This window comes from Rhipicephalus microplus, chromosome 2 (assembly GCF_043290135.1).
Source record: "Rhipicephalus microplus isolate Deutch F79 chromosome 2, USDA_Rmic, whole genome shotgun sequence".
Lineage (NCBI taxonomy): Eukaryota > Metazoa > Arthropoda > Arachnida > Ixodida > Ixodidae > Rhipicephalus > Rhipicephalus microplus.
Window position 1 is genome coordinate 95,361,805 of NC_134701.1, and position 21,159 is coordinate 95,382,963.

Consider the following 21,159-nt stretch of genomic DNA (forward strand, 5'->3'; position numbering starts at 1 on the left):
GTCCGCCCATCTGTTTGTCCACCTGTCCGTAGCTGACGCTTCATATATCGTTGCATAGCCAAGCTAAGCCACTGCTAATGTTTTCTCGAGCTTTTGCATGGCTTTGCATTACGTCATCATTGACTTTTTTTCGGGGGGGGGGGGGGAGGCACTGCTGAGTTCGATTCTCAACGAGTACACATTAGACATTTTTTTGGTCTGTTTATTTGTAACTGATCAGAAGATGAGCTCTTATCATCGTTTACTTGCGTCGTATTTGTGAATGATACGATTCGCGTTCATGAGTGCTCTGATCAGTCGAATGCGTACAATGAGCTAATATGGACTCGTTTTTTTTGTTGCTTTTTCAGATAGATGGTTTTCAATCTGTGATGCAAGCAATGATTGTAAGTACTGAGGAGTTTTTAAAGGTCTTAATTGCAACTCAGGGCTGACTATTTGCGTTTTTATGCTCTAATGATCAAATGATAGACAATAGAGACGTCCTGAAGCTAACAGTAAATGCGTTAATAAGTACACGCCGATGTTAGCATCATTAGCCCCGTTAAGGTTTCCTGTACTTGTGGTTGGTAGAATTCCATTCTTCTCAAAGAATTATTTTGTTCGAAGCGTAAGGCTTAGAAAACAGGAAAGTCCGAGAACAAACCATTTTAGGGTGTTCTGAGAAAGCTAGTGCGCGAAGCTGCTTATTCATATGCCCAGTATACTCAGGAACGTCGTTATTTATTGCTGCTTTAACAATTAAAAGTGTCCCGTGGGCTAGAGCATGTCTCTTCTCTTTATTATTTTTAGCAAGAAGGTGACTTTTGCAGGGGTCCACCACGACTCCACTGACGTATTTCTGTCACCGATATGGTGTTGTAAAAGTTTATACTCATAGATTGCAAAAACAAAATGAGAAGAAAAAGTTCTATCACGGGGGCTTAAACCAGCAACTTCTCGTAGCCACTATACCACGTAACTCACGCTGGCTAGAGAACTAACGGATAGCAATTTATACACTCCACATACCGTTAGGCGGTCCTCAGAACTCCGAAAATTCAGCGCATTTTCGTCATTTGTAGCGAGATGGCGCGATGAGCCCGCGTTAAGTAGGGAGCCTACATGACCGCCTGTTTTAAGGTGATGCCAGCCTTTGACTCACTACATGTCGCACACGCTCCTCCGCTCGCCAAAACACAATGTTGCCAGACTAAAATGCCGCACTATCACGCCATACTGTGGACCGCACAACGTGTACATCTGGCTTCACTTCATCCTCGAAAATACGGCCCGGTGTCGGCGTCAACACGAAGCAGCAGATGCATCAAGCGTGAAATTCGACCGTCGGTGGCATCCATCGTCGGCGTCAACACGAAGGATTAAGTACATCAAAGTTTCAGGTAGCCCAAAAATCACAGCATACCGACGAGGTAAACGATGAATATTGGGGTGAAGCGGATGGATGCACGGACTGACGCGCAGATGAACAGACAGTCGGACGGATGCATGGACGGATGGAGGAAAAACGGATGGACAGACGCACAAAGTGACGTACGGATAGACACACGCACGCACGCATGGACAGACGGTTACGTTTCGAGCTTCAGGTATGTAGCATGTTGACGGTGACGTTGGACATCGTCGACTGCTATGTTGTGAACTTCATGCATGTAACTTGTCGACGCCGACGCTGGATGATGCCAACGATGGTTACGTTTTAGGGGCGAAACTCCTTATAGCGGCACCTGTTCGTCCCTCGTACCTGTTGTAGTATGCAACAAATATAACGTTTTGTCCTCCAAGGTGGTGCCAGTGAGAGATTTTTTCTGTGCGTTGTTGAACAACAAAAAGTAAGGGTGAATCAGAATGTACATGCCAATGGCTGCTAATGGGGAATGATAGACAGGAGCATTCAGCTTTTAGTTAACGCACACGCTGCAATTCCCATTAGCAGCCATTGGCATGTACATTGAGCACTATATGACAAGAAAGGGTTGTAACGTTATACTCGCTGGGTGAAACCTCCTTAATTTTAGAAAGGTTTAGCGAGCGTTGAGCCACAGTGCAATGAATACAATGAACTAGTATATACCATAAATGAACTCGAGGTGGTTAAAAGTGGGAAGTACATACGAAGCGCAAGCCGTGAAAATTAAAAGCCGAATTCTCCTGTCTCTCATTTCCCGTTAGCAGCCATTTGCATGTACATTGAGCACTATCTGACGGGAAAGGGTTGCTACATTATACTCGCTGGGCGTAACCTCCTTGGTTTTAAAAAGAATCAGCGAGCGTTGGGCCGCAGTGCCATGAATACACTGAACTAGTATGTACCATGAACTCGAGGTGGTTAAAGTTGTAAAGTAGACCCGAAGCGCAAGCCGTAAGGAAGTGTGCGTGTGCTACCTCTCGTTTAGTCCTTGGAATGTCCACTGGATGGCGGTGCTTCTATATGGGCAATTTATGATGAAATGATGCGAGGTGGGGGTACTTGGAGTGTTGAATAGATGGACAAACGGACACACAGACGGACGCAGGGACGGATGCATGAACGAACACCGGGACGGACGCACGAACAGACGCATGCATGGACGGGCGGATGGACGCATGGACGGTCACACAGATGGACGCATGGACGGACGGAAGCAAGAACGAATGGATGGACGAATGCTTCGCCCCACTCCATCATTCACTCCGTGGATATGCTGCCATTTTTTTAGTGTGGCATGTAACGTGTTGACGCTGATGCTGGACGCCACCAACGGTTACATTTCGCGTGATGCACCTAAGGATTAGTGTTGACGCAGACGTTGGGCGACGTTGCTGGTGGTTAAGTTTCGAGCTGAATGCATGTAACGAGTTGACTCCAACCCAGAACACCACCAACGGTTAATGTTTCGAGCTTGATGCATGTAACGGGAAGCGTTGGTAACATGTGGACGCCAACGTTGGACGACGCCACCGGCGGTTACATTTCGCGCTCCATGCATCTAATACTTTGTGTTGACGCCAATGCTGGGTGCCCCGATATTTTACGCCTGATGTATCGAAGGCTTTGAGTTAAGAGGGTTTTAGCCACTAAAAATTTGGCAGATGTCATGTACCTGGGAATTGACATTATGCGAAGCATGCGGAAGGAAGGTGACTGCATTCTAGTGTTTTATTGTTGAGCGACACGCCATGAAATGACGCTGAAATGAATGTTGCACGCACAGACACATGTGAGAGTTCCAGATCTTTATATAACCAGTTTTTTGCACTTGCGCAACGATGCCAACAGATACAAGCATATTAGCGAAACTGATATGAAGCGCCGATGCTCGCGAAGATGCTGGCCCTGGACACAGCTAGAGTAATCAAATTCAGCGCATGGCATCTAACCCCCATTGACGTTAACCCGACGTGACGGCTGTATCAAAGAAGTACATATTGCCACATAATATGCTTGGGTGAGATCCAGGAGTGAAAGAAGACAAAGACGATCTGTCTGAGCTGCTGCTTGGCTAGTCGACTCAACGAACCCATTAAACCAAGTTTGTCTTAAGAAACGTGACAAGACTGGTGGAAGTGCTGGATACAACGTTTCACGATCCACCCGATGCCCAAGACCCCACCCAGCAGCCGGAATACAAGCCCTGCACTCGTGGACACTCCTGTTTACAGAGTAAGCCGCCGCCAACGAGGCCAACCACCTGAGACACCAACCACTGACGCAGCGACTATGACTTCGACACAAGATCCCGTGCAAGCTCCGTCACCTTCCACGCCGATCTACTGCACCGTCCAGAACCCACTCATGTCTAGCCCCTTTCATGGAGAGCAGCATGAAGATGTTGACGACTGGCTGAGTGAGTTCGAACGTGTCGCAGCGATAAATTGTTGGGATGTTGCCGCGAAGCTCCGGAACGTGTACACTTGCCTAAAGGACGGTGCCAAGACGTGGTTTTGAACAGGGATGATCTTTAACATCTTGGCGCGAGTTCCAGCGTCGCCTTGCGGAGACCTACAGGAGTCCCGACCACCGCGAACGGGCGGAGCGTGCCCTACAATCACGCATCCAGATGCCAAACGAGACCGTCTCGATGTACGTTTAGGACATGACACGGCTTTTCAAGCGAGCGGATCCTGCTATGGCAGAAGAAAAAAAGTTGCGCCACCTCATGCGTGGTGTGAAGGAACAACTTTTTGCTGGTTTGGTGCGTAGTCCCCCCAAGAGTGTTGCTGAGTTCCTTACTGAAGCGGCAACAATGGAGCAAGTACTGCACCAACGGTCTGCCCTGTTTGACCGTCAAGTGAATGCTGCCTCAACTCCCGAAATTTTCGCCTCCCGTGGGAGCAAGAGCCCCGAATGGATTCGCAAGATCATCCGATCTGTCGCTCGGGAAGAAATAGAAAAGATGTGCGGGACAAGGCAAATCGATGTTGGTTCTATCACCAGTGTCGTCCGTGACAAGGTCCAGCAGGTGTTGCACGCCCATCGTTTTCCGCCGAGATGTCGGTTGATCCGGAAACGGCTGCTGTGTCTACTGACAGTCGCCGTCGTACGTACGCGGAAGCCTTGCGATCTGCCACGCCTCTTTCTGGTGAAGGAGTCCCGACCCAGCCAGTGCCGCACGTTCTGCTTCAGACAGTGCCATACGTCCCGATCCAGACATTGATGCCGTCAGTCGCGATTCAGTCAGAGCACGCTGGTTTGGACATCGATGGTCGCCGTGCACCGCCGCGCAAGTCTGATCTCTGGCGTACTCCTCTGCTATCATTGCGCTGAGGCTGGTCACATTTACGGCGAATGCCCATACCGGCAACTTGGCCTGCGTGGATTTTCCGTCAATTCACATCGTGTCCAAATTGGTCAAAGGCCGAGGGATATCGAAGAGTATCTCGCGCAACAGCGTGCACCCTTTACACGACAGCAATCGTGGTCACCATTTTCGAGGAGACCCGCAGCCACTGGGTCACGTTTCGAGGTGACGGCACGGGAACGCTCTCCAAGCCCTCGTCGGCAAAACTGAAGGCAGCGGCCTTCGGGGGCAAGGTTGCTGGGACTCAAAGTGCGGAAGACCTCCCATCGACGCTTGCACGCAACAGGGAAGACATTCAATTAGAGAATAATCGCAATACCGAAGAAACGCTGAAATCCACACCTGAACCCAGTGACCGCTTGTCACTTGACATACCTGTGCTGATTGACGGTTTTCAGGTCAATGCATTGATAGACACTGGTGCAGACTATTCGATTATCAGCGGGAGGCTAGCAAAAGATCTCAGGAAAGTGATTACGCCGTGGAATGGAACGCGAATTTGAACTGCTGAAGGACACGTTGTAACACCACTGGGTCGCTGTACGGCAACAGTGAAAATTCGTGCGTCAACGTTTGTGCTCCGCTGCCTCGTTTTGCGCGACTGTTCACGTCAGCTGATTATCGGCATAGACTTCCTTTGGGAACACGGTGCCATCATAAATCTTCGTGAGCGCATTGTGACCTTCTCGACTCAAGGCGCAACAGATCGAGATGCTGATAACTGCCGTGGACCTGCGCTGCGAATTGCTGACGACAGTGTGACGCTGCCACCTCGAGCGACTGTTCCCATCGAAGTCATTTGTGAAAACCTCCGGGACAGTGACGTGGTCGCTGAAAACAACCTATCACTTCTGCTACTCGAAGGTTTATGTGCCGCCCGAAGTGTTGTGCGTGTCTGTTACGGACAGTCACAAATACTAGTTACGAACTTCAACTACGAGCACCGGCATCTTTTCCGCGGAACCATCGTAGCCTATGGAGACCCTGTTGCCGACGTCACAGAGGGCTTCACGTCCGAGGAAACGCATGAGGATGAGGAATTTCTAGACCACATTGACATTAATTTGACGCTGTCAGACAAGAGAAAGGCTGTACTTCATGACCTTTTATGGGAGTTTCAGTCTTGCTTCGCCTCTTCTTCCAAAGTCCGTCAAACACACTTCGCCAAGCATCGAATTATTACCGACGATGACATCCGCCCCATCCGACAGCAGCCTTATCACGTTTCTTCTAAAGAACGTGCGGCTATTCAGACACAAGTAAAAGATATGCTCGATGACGGGATTAATTATCCATCCAGCAGCCCTTGGTCCTCGCCAGTCGTTCTAGTGAAGAAAAAAGACGGAATGCTGCGATTTTGTATTGACTACAGGAAGCTTAATGGCGTCACGAAAAAAGACGTTTACCCTCTTCCACGGGTCCACGACTCTCTCGACAGATTACGACGCGCGAAGTATTTTTCGTCCATCGATCTAAAGCCTGGCTATTGACAAATTGAAGTGGATAAACGAGACCGAGAAAAAAACCGCGCTTGTGACTCCAGACGGACTTTACGAATTCCGAATTCTTCCCTTCGGCCTCTGTTCTGCCCCAACCACTTTTCAGAGGATGATGGACACAGTTCTCGCTGGCTTGAAGTGGCAAAGCTGCCTTGTCTACCTCGATGATGTGGTCATCTTTTCGGGGAGCTTTGAAGAACATCTGAAGCGTCTGAGAAAGGTTCTGGATGCCAATCGCACAGCTGAAACCCCAAAAATGTCATTTAGGCTATGAAGAGCTAAAATTTCTGGGGCATGTCATAAGTGCGGATGGAGTGCGACCGGATCTAGACGAAACTGCTGCTCTCACCGCCTTCCCTGTTTCATCAGATAAAAGAGCAGTACGCCGTTTTCTCGGCTTGTGCGCGTATTATCGCCGATTTATCGCCAACTTCTCGAAGATAGCTGATTCTTTTGCGCGACTCACTCGAGAGGACGTGCCTTTTACTTGGAGCGCAGAACAAGATGCAGCGTTTACAGAGCTAGCACAGAGAATGCAAACAGCCCCTGTTCTTGCCCATTTTGATGAGGATGCTGCTACGGAAATTCATACAGATGCCAGCAACGTCGGACTTAGCACTGTCCTTGTATAACGACATGGTGACGTTGAACGTGTAATAGCTTACGCCAGTCATACTCCTTCTCGAGCCGAGACCAACTATTTTACATCGGAAAAAGAATTCCTGGCAGTCGTGTGGGCCACGACCAAATTTGGGCCTTACCTGTACGGTCGTCCCTTCAAAGTGGTGGCTGACCACCTCTCGCTCTGCTGGCTGGCAAATTTCAGAGATCCATCTGGCCGTCTCGCTCGGTGGAGTTTGCGTTTGCAGGATTTCGATATTACGACTGTGTACAAGTCAGGGCGCAAACACGAAGTTGCCGACGCGCTTTCTCGAGCGCCTGTGGGGCACGCTGTCAGGGGCTCCGAGGATGAAGATGCCTTTCTCGGAGCAGTCACCGATTCCGAATTTATGTCAAAACAGCGGGCAGACGACGAACTACGCCCAGCCCATGAGTCCCTGGAAGGCCGGAACTCTCAGGTTTCTCGACACATTGCTCGCGAACTCACCTCTTTTTGTCTAAGAAAAGGTATTTTTACAAGAAAAACTCCCGTGGTAGCGACAAAGCCTTCCCCCTCGCTGTTCCTACCGAAATGCGGGACGAGATCCTCCTTCCGTGCCATGACGAGCCCACGTCAAGATATTTGGGTTATTCGCGAACTCTCGCCAGAGTACGCCAACAGTATTACTGGCCGCGACTATCAACTAGTGTACATCGATACGTGAAAGGCTGCCGTGAGGGCCAGCGTCGCAAGACTCCGCCTGTGAGACTCCTGGGCCTACTCCAGCCGATCGCACCACCACAGACATCGTTTTACCTCGTGGGAATGGACCTTCTCGGGCCATTTCCCTTGTCGTCCTCTGGGAACAAATGGATTATAGTTGCGACAGATTATCTTACTCGTTATGCTAAAACAAAAGCGTTACCCGTGGCACATCTTCTGAAGTCGCGCAGTTCTTCGTGCACCAAATAGTTCTACGGCATGGTGCCCCGTCATGCGTGATTACGGACAGAGGGACGTCATTTACAGCACGAATGATGGAGGACATTTTTAAACTGAGCTGCACAAGTCGTCGAAAAACGACGGCTTATCACCCGCAATCGAATGGACTGACAAAGAGGCTTAACAAGACCATAGCGGACATGCTGTCAATGTACATTGACGTACAACACAAAACCTGGGACGAAATTCTTCCATACATCACGTTTGCATACAATACGGCAACGCAAGAAACAACGCGATTTCCATCTTTCCGACTCGTTTACGGACGCAACGTGCGAACCATGCTCGATGCTATGCTTCCGTGTGACCAAAGCAATGAAATTGCTCCAGACGCTGAGCAATACACTCAATACGCCGAAGAAGCTCGTCAGCTAGCTCGCATAAGCACCAGTCACCAACAAGATGAAGACGCACGACGTTAGAAACTCCGCCATCGAAACGTCACCTACCACCCTGGGAACCGATTCTGGGTGTGGACCCCTGTCCGGCAACCAGGCTTATCCGAAAAACTCCTAAGCCGTTATTCTGGACCGTACAAGGTTCTTAGACGTGTCACAGATCTTACCTACGAGGTATTTCCGGACGGTGCAGCGTCTTCTTGTCGACAGCTTCGGCCCGAAACCGTGCATGTCGTTAGGCTGAAGCCCTACTTCACACACTATCCCTTGTGGTTCACGTGTTGCGACATGCCGTGACATTGTGCTGCTGCTGCCGTTCGTGCTCTCCTGTGTTTTTATGCCTTTTCTTTTTGCGCTTGGCGCAAGCATTGGCGAAATTTCCTCATTTGCGCTGCGAGTACTGGCACTTTGCCTCTTTTTGTTCTCTGTATATGCGCGTGTATGCCATCATTTTTTTTTCTTTACGAGCATCGAGTCGATGCTTTCAAATGGGGGACTATTGCCACATGATATGCTTGGGTGAGATCCAGGAGTGAAAGAAGACAAAGACGATCTGTCTGAGATACTGCTTGGCTAGTCGACTCAACGAACCCATTAAACCAAGTTATGTCTTGAGAAACGTGACAATATTTAATGTTCATAAAATTACTTAGGCCTAACTGTAATTATTGTTGACGTTTCACGAATATTAGCCTCTATTTGAAAAGTAGTTCCGAAACTTGGCGTAGCTTGTGGTAAAATGCTTCAGTTCCACGCAGAATGTTCGGGTTCGTTTCCAGCAGGGACCCTGAAATTTATTCTTTGCATTCGTCAGGTCGACACTACCGATGTCAGGTATTTCTTCATGCTCAGGCGTTAAACGTGGTCATGTGTGTTCTCATCGTTCCTAGGTAGATACTAAGTGTCAATCACTTGAGGCACACACCTCCATACCAGCGGCACGTATACCCGCCCGTGGGTGTGGGTCACTGTCTGGTGGCAATTTTTTGATGACATACGCAGTGAGACTGTGACTTGATTGATGTCTTGACGAGCGCGTCATATTCGTCAAAGCATCTTACGCTCCCATGCTAATTTTGGTTCACTCCAAGTAAGGGGGGGGGGGGACCACTAGAGCCCCTAAACGTGAGTGGCTAGATAGATTGATGCACTCAAATTCACCGAAGTTACCAGGAAATGCTTCGCATTCAAAAGAGCCTTGGAAAATACACTGCAATTATGCATTTAACTAATAACCTAGCGGATCACGAGTAGATGGGGGGGGGGGGAATCGTACAGCTGGCTCCAAAATGGCGGCACACAAAAAAATATGCTGAATGTGGCGGACGCTGGCAACAGCTTGCCCGATCGCCCACTTATTTGGGCGGAGATTTTTAGGGCACTTTATGTCTCCACCACTAAGGTGGTCATGTGGGCTCCTTTGAGTTAAGTGTTGAGTAGTGTTCGGCGCGGCGCCTCTCACGCTTAGACAAGCGTCGCTTTCATGGAGTGTGGTCTCTCCTGCACGTTCGTTTATCAGAATCCTGATTCGGGAGAGCACAAAGGTCATTTCTCTCGATGCTGCGGCTGCGTTTACGAAAAGGCACGTACACCTCACACACGAAGTAAGACTTGTGATGGTTGCTCGGCTTGCCCTTTGTATACTGCTGCGTTTGCTTCGTCCGTCTTTCCGTACCAAAAGCATGCTTTATGTGTCCAGCTGTGACAGCTGTTAGTCCGCGCCCGTCCTAAGTATGCTCATTTCATGCCTGCTTTCTGCTTGAGGTGCACGCTGCAGGCTTCTAGCTGCAGCGTGCACCTCAAAATTCAGCTTGCTGCTTCGTGGCGATGTCAGTGGGTCATGCTATCACGGCACGGTGGACATGACCCTAAAACTTCTCGAAAACTTTAATGCCATAACCGTGCAACTTCACCTAATTATTTTTTAGCACGACGCAAACGTTTCCACATGAGAGTACACGGCCGCTACGGCTAGATACCACATCAAAACAACAATTAGAAGGTTGCCATAAACGTCAACACAGCACATCGATAGAGTACGTGGCTTCATGTCCGCAGGATGAGACTTACCTCGAGGCATACGCCTGGGAAATGCATTTCGCAGTGACTCGGGCATCCTCGTCTTCCTTCGTCTGCTCCACATCATAAATTTGACTAATGAGCTTTACTCCTATGTTAGATTTGCTTCTCGGAAGTGCTTGCTAAGCTCACGGATTTTTATGAAGCCGCACTGCATTGTCAGGTGACTCAAACTCAGCCCACGCTCGCTCTCTGCACGAGCACGTAAGCGAGTGGCAGCGCATTGGCGGGAAAAGATAACGTGGGATATTCCTCCTAAATTTCAACTTTTCTACCAAAAATGGCGCTGTCTGTCCAGAGTCGCAGCGTCACTATGCGTTGCTTTGGCTTTTTATAGATCTTCTCTAGCGTTGTGTCTCACTTGCGTGCGTGCTTATCTCAGCATTTGGGTGCTTTTTACCATTTGTGCTTCCACCACAATTTCGCTTTCAAGTTACAGTAAGCTCATTGCACGCCAAATGTCCCAGCCGTTTTGGCCAACCATCTTAAATGTATTCGAGAAAAAAAAACGTGCTTATTTACTGCACTGAAAATAGTTGAACGGCTGAAACATTTCTGAGAGAAAAAGTTTTTGGTCACGTGGCTGCCTTCTGGACTTCTTGGAAAGCCGTTTAGGTGTTGTTTGTGAAAAAATTTCATTTTAAAAGTACCGCTCTTTTTTTCTTTACCAAACTTTGTCTACATGTTAAGTAAACGTTCTTCTGTAAGTTTTTTGAAGCCTAGTAATATTAGCGCAATTTTTCTCGCACATACAACTACAGAAATTTAGCCAAAAGTTGTTATCTTTGCAAATATTCTATTGCAATACCACATTACTGCAATAATGATCACTGCGTTGTCGGCTTAACCTTTCTACAAGCGGCTTTTCATAGAATTACGGTATATTCAGGCAACACCTGGAAATGCGAATTGGTCTGCAAGTGTGCCCAGGATTCTGTACTACAATGTAGTATGGCATTCCTCGGTCAAAACAATCGTGACCCCGCTGACTTGGAGAGAAGGCGTCATGAACTGTTGCTCCGTGGTGCCAAAATAGCACACCGAGAAAGGGTCAGAGTTGGACCCGAAACGTCAGTATTTCTCGGTTTATGTAGTTATAAGTTATTGCTTCAAAATGCAGGGGTCAGTGACCCATGCATTTTGGTTCCCTACGAGACAGATTCTGTGAAATGTTCACTTTTTTTTTCTAAGCATACGTAGGTATTATCCCGGCAACAGCGCCCAGCACTTCGCTGCTGGCATCAGCTCAAGTAGTCTAGGGCAAGCGTCGGATTATTCGCATTAGGATTACTGATGTCTGTACAACATAGTTTATGCTCTCGGGGACTAGGCGAAGTGGTAGAATTTGCATTTGGCTTAGCACATGTTCTTCGCAGTGCACAATCTACGAGTTGCCGGGGAGCCCTTTGGCACACTTACACAGAACGATTAGCTGCGCTCTGGTCAACGCTTTGAAGGCAGCCGAGAAGAAGAACCCTGATGTCCAAATGGTCCTATTTGCATTTGAATCAGCCGTCAGGAACACGCTAGACATTTATGACTGTGAGTGTTGCTTGTATTCTTTCGTTTTACTCAAGGAAGCAGTTGTGAACTCCGCATGGCGATATCCATCGAACCTCGCACTTGTGCGAAGGCGAGAATAATGTCCACGAAATCCCGAGAGTGCAAAATAGCAGCCCGACCAAACTGACGCGGATCCACTACCACTATAACACAACAGGACTGGGCTTTTTCTCAACAACTTTCTTTACAGTTCACATAATTTTCAGTATATCAACTTGAATATAAAGGCTGGTGGGCTTTTTTCTCTTGCGTATTTCAGCCAAAGGCCCCAATGAGGCTGAAGCTCAACTGGACAAGTAACACTTTGCTACTACGATTCCTTCAACTTCAGAAAAAAAGTGTATTTCGTTTTATTAGGCCTTTAATACCAAAGTATTACATAGGCGAGTGGGCGGAAAATTGGCGCAGCCTCATCACTGTAAAACCTAAGGAAAAGATGTTATTTAATTGTTTATAATGCTATTGGTGCTACGACAGCTGTTATTGAAATGGCAGGATTACTGTTGATTGACAGATATGTGGGGTTTAACGTCTCAAAACCACCACATGATTATGAGAGACGCCATAGTGAAGGGCTCCGGAAATTTCGACCACCTGGGGTTCTTTAACGTGCATCCAAATCTGAGCACACGGGCCTACAACATTTCCGCCACCATCGGAAATGCATACATGACACGCATGTCGTGATTATTATGTTTGGATGTGTTATTTACCTATGTCGTTTGTTCGCGTCACGTAATACCGAGTTTGGTACACGTGAAGCTAGCGAAACGGCCGCGAGCGCATCATGAGCGTAGCTAAGGTTCATGTCATTACGTGACAAGCATCTCATGTTTGTCATGTTTGCACCAGCACCATACTTTCGTCATCCATTCACGTGCCGTGATACCAAATTTGGTATGTGAAGCTAGCGAAATGGCTGTGAGCACATCAAGAGCTTGGCATGTAGTCATGTTGTTATATGACACACATGTCATGATTTTAATTTTAGGGTCTGTCGCTTGTGTTCGGAATGCAATCATGTCATATCATACCTGTTTTGCAACATGTCATGTGAACAAAACCACCGCAAGGGCTGCGGGATTATGAAATGTAAATCATGACATTCATGACATTTATGTCATATTTTTTTTGTTACGACTAGTCAAATGTGTTTTCATACAGTCATGTTATGCCATACTAAGTTTGCTATTGTTGTCATAATCGAAACAGCCAAAAGGGCTAAATGTCCTATAGCAGATAGATAGATAGATAGATAGATAGATAGATAGATAGATAGATAGATAGATAGATAGATAGATAGATAGACAGATAGATAGATAGATAGATAGATAAATAGATAGATAGATAGAGAGATAGAGAGATAGATAGATAGATAAATAGATAGATAGATAGATAGATAGATAGATAGATAGATAGATAGATAGATAGATAGATAGATAGATAGATAGATAGATAGATAGATAGATAGATAGATAGATAGATAGATAGATAGATAGATAGATAGATAGATAGATAGATAGATAGATAGATAGATAGATAGATAGATAGATAGATAGATAGATAGATAGATAGATAGATAGATAGATAGATAGATAGATAGATAGATACGCTCAAAGTCACCGAAGTTCGCTAAGAAATGCTTCGTATTTAAAACTTTATTATTATTTAGCCTGTGGTACTCAAGGCGACACGAGCGCCAGCTCCAGTCCAGCGTCTGTGTCCACTCTGAATATTCAAACGGCCAGACACGCCATCTATCGCTTCAAACAAATCTTTCAGCACTCACCGCAGCACTCACGTAAACGCCGTTCAACCCGTGGTGCCACCCGTGCGCAACGCTGCTGCTTCGCATCCCATAAGGGTCTCCTTTCGAAATATGATTTGAATTTGTTTTCGTTAACGTTTTTGTATGATTCTGTGGTAAAAGTTGTGTGTTTAAGGGGCCCCTCATCGTACTGGGCATGCCTTATGCCTTTCTCATATACCAGTGTCTTCTTTCTCACTTTCACAATTGTATAATTAGCATTTCGGGATGCTCCAACCATGTACATAAGAATCAGTCATATCACTGCATGTAATGCAAGAACATTCTCAGCAAACTAATAAGGTATGCTGTCTGGTGTTTCATCATGGATGTCGCTTCTCAGAAAATTAAGCGGCAGAATTAAGCAGACACGTGTTTCTGTGGCATAATTAGGGGCGCTAAAAATTAAGGTACACCCAATTTTTCCACCATTTAGAGCTCATTGCCTCTTTCCCCAATTGCTAACGTTTATGCTTCTTCTCTTCCCACATTTTCAGGCTAGAATCTGCGCTGAAGATAGCAAAAGAAAAACTAATAGTGGACCTGGAAGGCTTTGTTACACTCCCGGCAGTGGCAGCAATATTCGGACAAATAAAAAAAACAACTATTTTGTACATTGTCCAAAAAAAGGAACATCTTCGCTGATATGCCTATATAATTGCTTATACAATATCCACATGATTGTGTGGGTGGAGAACGTTGTCTGCGCTGCACAAGAAAGCCCAGTCTTCATACGCTTCCACGTAATTGCTCTTTGGGCCCGTCTAGCAGTAGTGCCGACACTTCTGTGGACAATGATTATCAAACAAGCCTGTGTCAATATCCTCTGCTCATAAACCGGTGCAGCCTCCGCCGCATCATCTTCTGAATCAGTGTGATACTGCTGCGCCCTGTTGAATGCTTCCGATTGGGCAGCTTGATGTGCTCCTCCGGTACAGCGTGGACACACTTCTTTTCTAAGCACCATTGAGGTTCAAATGTTCCCGTTCGCTAGAATTGCCTGCAATGCACCAATGGATCACTTTCAGTGAAATGCACGGTGATTTGGCTCGTTTATGAATTTCGACGGCGGGGCTTGCTCATAAAATGTTAGTAATTATAGTGGACGCTGAGTGCTATGTTGATCCCCTAATGAATGGCGCTGAAAGCATGCGCACGCCGCCTCACGTGAGGAACATCCATGGTGTTGGAAGTGGGCGTCTAACGCGGAGTTATGGGTGAGACAACCGGTACAGACGCCGGGCCTTCCCAGCTCATAGACGAGACAACTGGCACAGACACGGGTGCTTTCCAGTTCACCCTCGTTCACGTCAGTACGCCGGGACTTCACCCTCCATCGCCTTTAAACTTTGAGGAATGGACAACTCTAGGGGATGAACAACATGGATAATGAGGTACGAAGATTACGCTTTCGCAGCTGGAATCAACACAGCCACCGATCAAGTGCAGGTGCGAACTGCACCTGCACCTGGTCGGTGCAGGTGGCGAACTGCACCTGCACCTGGTCGCACCTGCACCTCCATTTGGGTACCATTCCTAGAGTGCTATAAGGTACAACTAGCTATGTTGATTTATCAAAAATGAAAAATAACTTTCAGAGTTTCTCTAATACATACTTGAGCAGAGATCTTACATATATTCTGCGTACTGTTCCAATGTGTGGGCCAATGTGTCAAACTAACTATGACATACATCTAATTAATAACCTAACTGTTATACAGTAAAACAAGATTCCTGGAGTAATTGAATACGCTAGGAAGACTAAAAACATTACTAAATTTAGGAAGGCCCCGCCGCGGTGTTCTAGTGGCTAAGGTACTCGGCTGCTGACCCGCAGGTCACAGGATTGAATCCCGGGTGTGGCTTCTGCATTTCCGATGGAGGTGGAAATGCTGTAGGCCCGTGTGCTCAGATTTCGGTGCACGTTAAAGAACCCCAGTTGGTCAAAATTTTCGGGGTCCTCCACTACGGTGTTTCTCATAATCATATGGTGGTTTTGAGACGTTAAATAGAACATATCAATCAGTCAAATTTGGGGAGCAAAATAAGAATATGTAAATCTGCACCCACTTAAAAATTGCGTGTGCCATAGACTGGTAATGCATGATATATTTATTGTAAGCATTGTTTTTCTATCATTGTTTTTCATATTGCACTCAATTTGTATGTACTTCAGTATATGTTAATAATGCTGATAATGCATTTTGTATTTATCCCTAAAACAACTTTGTTTGACTATTTAAGTGATATTATTCTACTAGTTGTAGTGTTCCTGGTTTGTTTATTATTTCTATCTATAATCTATAATTCCCTGTACCTGCCCTAGGTGCCTCATGAGAAGTGCGCCAAGTCAGGAGACACTTTCTTCTTTTGTCTTCCTCGTAAGCCTTTTGCGAAAGTGCCCAAATAAATAAATAAATAAATAAATAAATAAATAAATAAATAACATCGGCATCACCAGTGGTAAGGGCTAAATATAAATAGCTTGACGTTTCAAAAGGAAAGGAGGGGTCTCTTAGTGGCTCAGTGACTAACGCCACGCACTCACAATCACAAGAAAGAAGTCTTACGTTCGATTTCGATCATCGAAGTGTTTTGCTGAATGATTTTTTATTTCTTGCGTTTCCTTACTTATAAATGCGTATATATATGCGGTGAGCGACAGCGCTCATTGACGCCAGCGTGCCATTCCTCCCAAGAGTGTTCATGTAATCGCTATTGCAATAAATAAATAAACTAGAACACATTCACTCCACCTCCCTCAGCGCGCGTTCCAACCATCTCAACAAGCAACGGTGAGGAAAACCCGAGAAGGCCACAGAAAATATTCGCCAAAGAAGAATAGTGGATTGAAGAGGTCCGTTATAAAGTAGAGAGCACGTGAAGCACTCACCTGAGCTCGGAGCCCAAGTAAGAAAAAATTTATCAGATCACGTATCTGGAATCGACGTTATGAGAAGCATGTGGAGGGAAGGAGACCATGTTGGAAATTCTTTATTGATCGACAAGTCTTGAAATGACTCTAAATATATGTACAAATGTTGCGCGCACAGACATGTGTTGAAGAGTTGCAGATGTTTATATAACCAGTTGTTTGCAGTTGCACAACAATGCCAACTGTAACATGCGTATTAGCAACAACAGAAGCTGTTATGAAGCACTGATGCTTGCGAGGATGCTGGCCCTGGACACTGCTACATAAATAACTTCAGCGCGTGGCAAATAACCACAATTGACGTTAACCCTAGATGACGGCTGTACCAAAGCCCCGCCTCGGTGGTCTAGTGGCGAAGGTACTCGGCTGCTGACCCGCAGGCCGTGGGATCAAATCCCGACTGCGGCGCTTGCATTTCCGGTGGAAGCGGATAAACCCCAGGTGGTCGAAATTTCTGCAGCCCTACACTACGGCGCCTCTCATTATCATATTGTCATTTGGTGATGCTAAACCCCACATATCAATCATTCATCGATGGCTGTATCAAAGCAGTAAATATGTATTGTTTATTGAATTTGGTAAGCAGCACTGCAACCACTGATGGCGTTTCGCGAAGATTACCGTCGATTTGAAGAGTATTTCCGAGACCTGGCGTAGCTGTGTGGTAAAATGCTTCATTGCCACACAGAACGCTTGGGTTCGACTTCAGCTGGGACCCTGACGTTTAATCTTTGCATTCGTCGGGTGGTCGCTACTGATGTCGGGTATTTCTTAATGCTCGCGCGTTAAGATCACCCTTGTGTGTTCTTGTCGTTCCTGGGCAGATAAGAGCAATCACCTGTGGCACATAACCGCAAATCAGCGGCACATGCACGCCCGTGGGTATGCGCCACTGTTTGGCGGAAGTGTTTGGCGACTTACACGACGGGATTGTGACATTATTCGTGTCTTGACCAGCGCGCCATATTCGTCAAACCATCTTACCCTCCCATGCTCATTTTGGTTCACGCCAAGCTTGACCAGATAGATAGATAGATAGATAGATAGATAGATAGATAGATAGATAGATAGATAGATAGATAGATAGATAGATAAATAGATAGATAGATAGATAGATAGATAGATAGATAGATAGATAGATAGATAGATAGATAGATAGATAGATAGATAGATAGATAGATAGATAGATAGATAGATAGATAGATAGATAGATAGATAGATAGATAGATAGATAGATAGATAGATAGATAGATAGATAGACATCAGTTGGTCTCGACGTGGTCACAATTCAGCCGCCCAAGTCCCCGGCACGATGTCTTTATGTGCAGTGAAAGCCGCTACAACGATCCACGCACCGGAGAGTCAACCTGCAGGAGCTTAAGCAGAGCACGTATTGCCGCAGCAAGCACGGCAATCACCACGTCCTTCGTTCGAGTTGACCTCGGAGGCCGGCATATCTAGAGGAGAGCGTGTGGAAGCGCGTGCTCGAAGAGGCAGGAGGCACACGTGTACCAGGGCGAGGGGCGGTTGCCGACGTCTATCGGTCACCACCGGTGACAGCGCCGTGACATGAGGGACCCTTGACGACCGCCGCAATGCCACACTTGCCGATGTTGCTGAAAGTGGTCCTGGCTTTCTACAACGCTGGGCGGTGCGTCACGGGGATATCAGAGGAGGCGAGGATGATGGTGGCCTCGCGCTGAGTCTGCCAGAACGGGACGCGTGGTCCGTTCGAAAGATGTTTGCCGCTGCACTTATGCAGCGAGGGTGGTCTGAAGGGCACAGTTCGTTTGGAAGGCTGCCGCTGCAACGGGGGCAGCGCTCGTTGCGCGAGCAGGTATTCGTGGCGCGGATGGACCGGCCTGTGCAGCTTGAAGAGGAACAACTCCGCAGGTACAGTGGTTCTTTCTAAGGTGATGGTGATGCGAGCGCCACGGCACACACACGAGACGACTGGGATGGTCGAGACGATATTTGCCGCGATGTCAGCGAAGTCTAAGTCCACGCCGACTCCGTAGACAGCGCCCACACAAGTGTTGTCCTCGAGGAGCTTGAACTTGTGAACTCCGAGAAGTTGCGAAGAGTCTGCTGCAAGGGTCCCTTCCACGGCAACAAGGTTGCGCTGAAAGTTTACGCGGATACGCCGGGTAGGGGCGAATCCGGTAAGAAATGCAACAATGGCATCATGAGACGCGGCAAAGCATTTTGCCTTCTTTCCAACAGTTTGTAAATGATTGTGCCGCCGTGTTTCTCCACTCTTGTGGGAGAGGCAGCGGCGATTTCAAGCTGAGTGGTTGTTCCTCCCGTGATCTCCAACACCAGCGTAGCTCCCGCCGACCTGCAGAGTATGCCGCGAAGCTCTCGCCGTGTGGTGCCCTGTCCTCGGACTTCATCCACTGGCTCCCAACTTTCATATCTCCTTTTTTTCTGTCGTCTACCTGCCCTGGCTATTTTTTATCTATATCTTTCCACTCTTCTTTTTATCCTCCTTCTTCCTGCATGTACTATTGTGCGTCAAACGCGACGCATGGAGAACACAGGACACGGCGTTGAAGCCCCGGCCAACAAGAAGTACGCAGCAGGCAGTAGCCAAACAGGAACACATTTAATATATACAATGCCGCGCACATATACACAAGGTAGCACCCCCTAAGAGCTAAAATACTTTGTATGAAACTGAAACTAGCTTTGCATGAAATAGAAACCGAAACACACATCAGCCCCTCCTCGCCCTAGAATGAAGATTACACGTGGCTCTAAAATCCCTATGCAATAATTAATGCAGACTAGTATCATTATTTTGAATGAATACTAGAAACATATGGCACATAGGTAACTTGTATAACATTATACAACTTTAGAGGCGTGGTATAACTCATAGAACTTTTACAACCTTAAACTACTGTATTGACAACCTTAACATCCCCCCCCTTCCTTTTATTGTAAAGTAAACAATTGAAGAAGAGAGAAGCGCCATGAGGAGGAAAAAAAAACATCTCTGTACACCACGCACCATGGCTGAAAGCACTTATACAACAATATACAACAAAAAATCAGAGCATGACAGTGTGCCAAGCGGTAGACTTAACCCTTCTGCAATAAATAATTGCGCAGCATACGCACAACAATGCACACGTATGGTACAGACTCTAACATACGAGTAGGAAAAAGAATTCAGGACTCGGAAGTCCTTAAACCTGGATAGTTTCTTACGAGAATATTTAAAGCGCCGAAGTTGCTTGCGCTCTGAAGTGCTCCCTTGCGGGGTAGCAAGTTCTGTGTGTGAGGGTCAGCCTACTGGCTCGCTTACGCGCTGCTCAGGCACAGATGAGAGCGTAGAGGAATAACTGGAATCCGACGACTCGCTTAAGCTTCCTCATTTGTAGCTGGGGACGGAAAACCCTGACGCGAACTATGAGAACCTGAGGGTTCAGAAGTATGTCCATTAGTGTTAGGAAGGATACTGACATGGAGACTGGGCTCGTCAGTCAAGTATTCGTACGGAGCCTGAGAAGAGTATGAGTACTCTGAAGTAAAACTTTATGGTGGCTGGGCACCACAGCCAGAAACTGGCGTCTGATTCTCATTTCCTCCAGGGAAAGATGCTGCTGCTTCAAGAATAGGGTACGAAAGCATTCGTGGAACCAAGGCAGAGTATTGTGACTGGTTCTGCAAAGGTATTGAAGAGTGCAAGCGTTAAGGTGGTTCCAATCCGGAATGGACGAACACAAGTTTAGAAGCATTCCAAACCGATCAATCACTGAGCTTAAAGGCTTGGTATCCATCACATACAAAACGGTAAACGGACCTCTATACTTGTGTTTTTCCCTGGAACACGTACTTTGACGTTTTGGTCAGCCTTATTGACTGAAGGTTCGGCTCCTTGCTTTTGATCGACATAATTCTTCGTGTACTTCTGCCTATGAAAAACTCGCGTCCTTATGGTACTGTCCGAAAAGGACGAAAAAGTATAAGGCAACGGCAGATCAGTTATAACAACCGCTGTGCGAGGTTGACGCTTATGAAGCAACATCGCGGAAGACGATGCCGTAGTTGCCCGAGAGGAAAAACGGTGAGTACCCATATACTCTGTAATTGCCTTCTTTAGAGCACGTTATTCTACTTGAGATAACTAAATCTACTTTTTCAGGACCCTGTTGAACTGGTCAACCTGCCCATTGGCATGAGGATAGTAGTTGGAAGAACACAAATGTATAATACCTTGTTCGGAAAGAAAAGTTTCAAACTGATGAGACTTGGACGGGGCACCATTGTCGGTTATTAGGCATGCTGCTGAAAAACCTTCACGGCAGAAGACGAAAGTCAAGAAGGTGATAACTGCATCAGACGTAACGTCTCGAACTACACAAACCTCAAGCCATTTGGAGTAATAGTGAATCAAAGTAACTGCAAAGCGACAACTTCAAGGAACATTTCAAGAGGACCAAAATTATCCATGCCTAACTTCTCTAACGGTTTCTCAGCGAAATAAAC

General features: G+C 46.8%; 1 protein-coding gene across 3 annotated transcripts in view; it reads left to right on the forward strand.

Annotated features, from left to right (window-relative positions):
* The window catches only part of LOC119182361 (uncharacterized), a 57,074-nt gene extending 36,127 nt beyond the window's left edge, over window positions 1–20,947 (forward strand). The window contains exons 8-10 of one of the 3 annotated variants that reach the window (XM_075883753.1): window positions 351–386; window positions 11,737–11,902; window positions 20,816–20,947. In XM_075883753.1, the coding sequence (XP_075739868.1) occupies window positions 351–386; window positions 11,737–11,902; window positions 20,816–20,817 (204 nt within the window). In that variant the 3' untranslated portion in view covers window positions 20,818–20,947. Of the gene's footprint in view, window positions 1–350; window positions 387–11,736; window positions 11,903–14,227; window positions 14,345–16,056; window positions 16,195–20,815 lie in introns of those variants that run through there. The other 2 variants (XM_075883743.1, XM_075883747.1) reach the window with 2 other exon arrangements.
* Window positions 20,948–21,159: the final 212 nt, after the last annotated feature.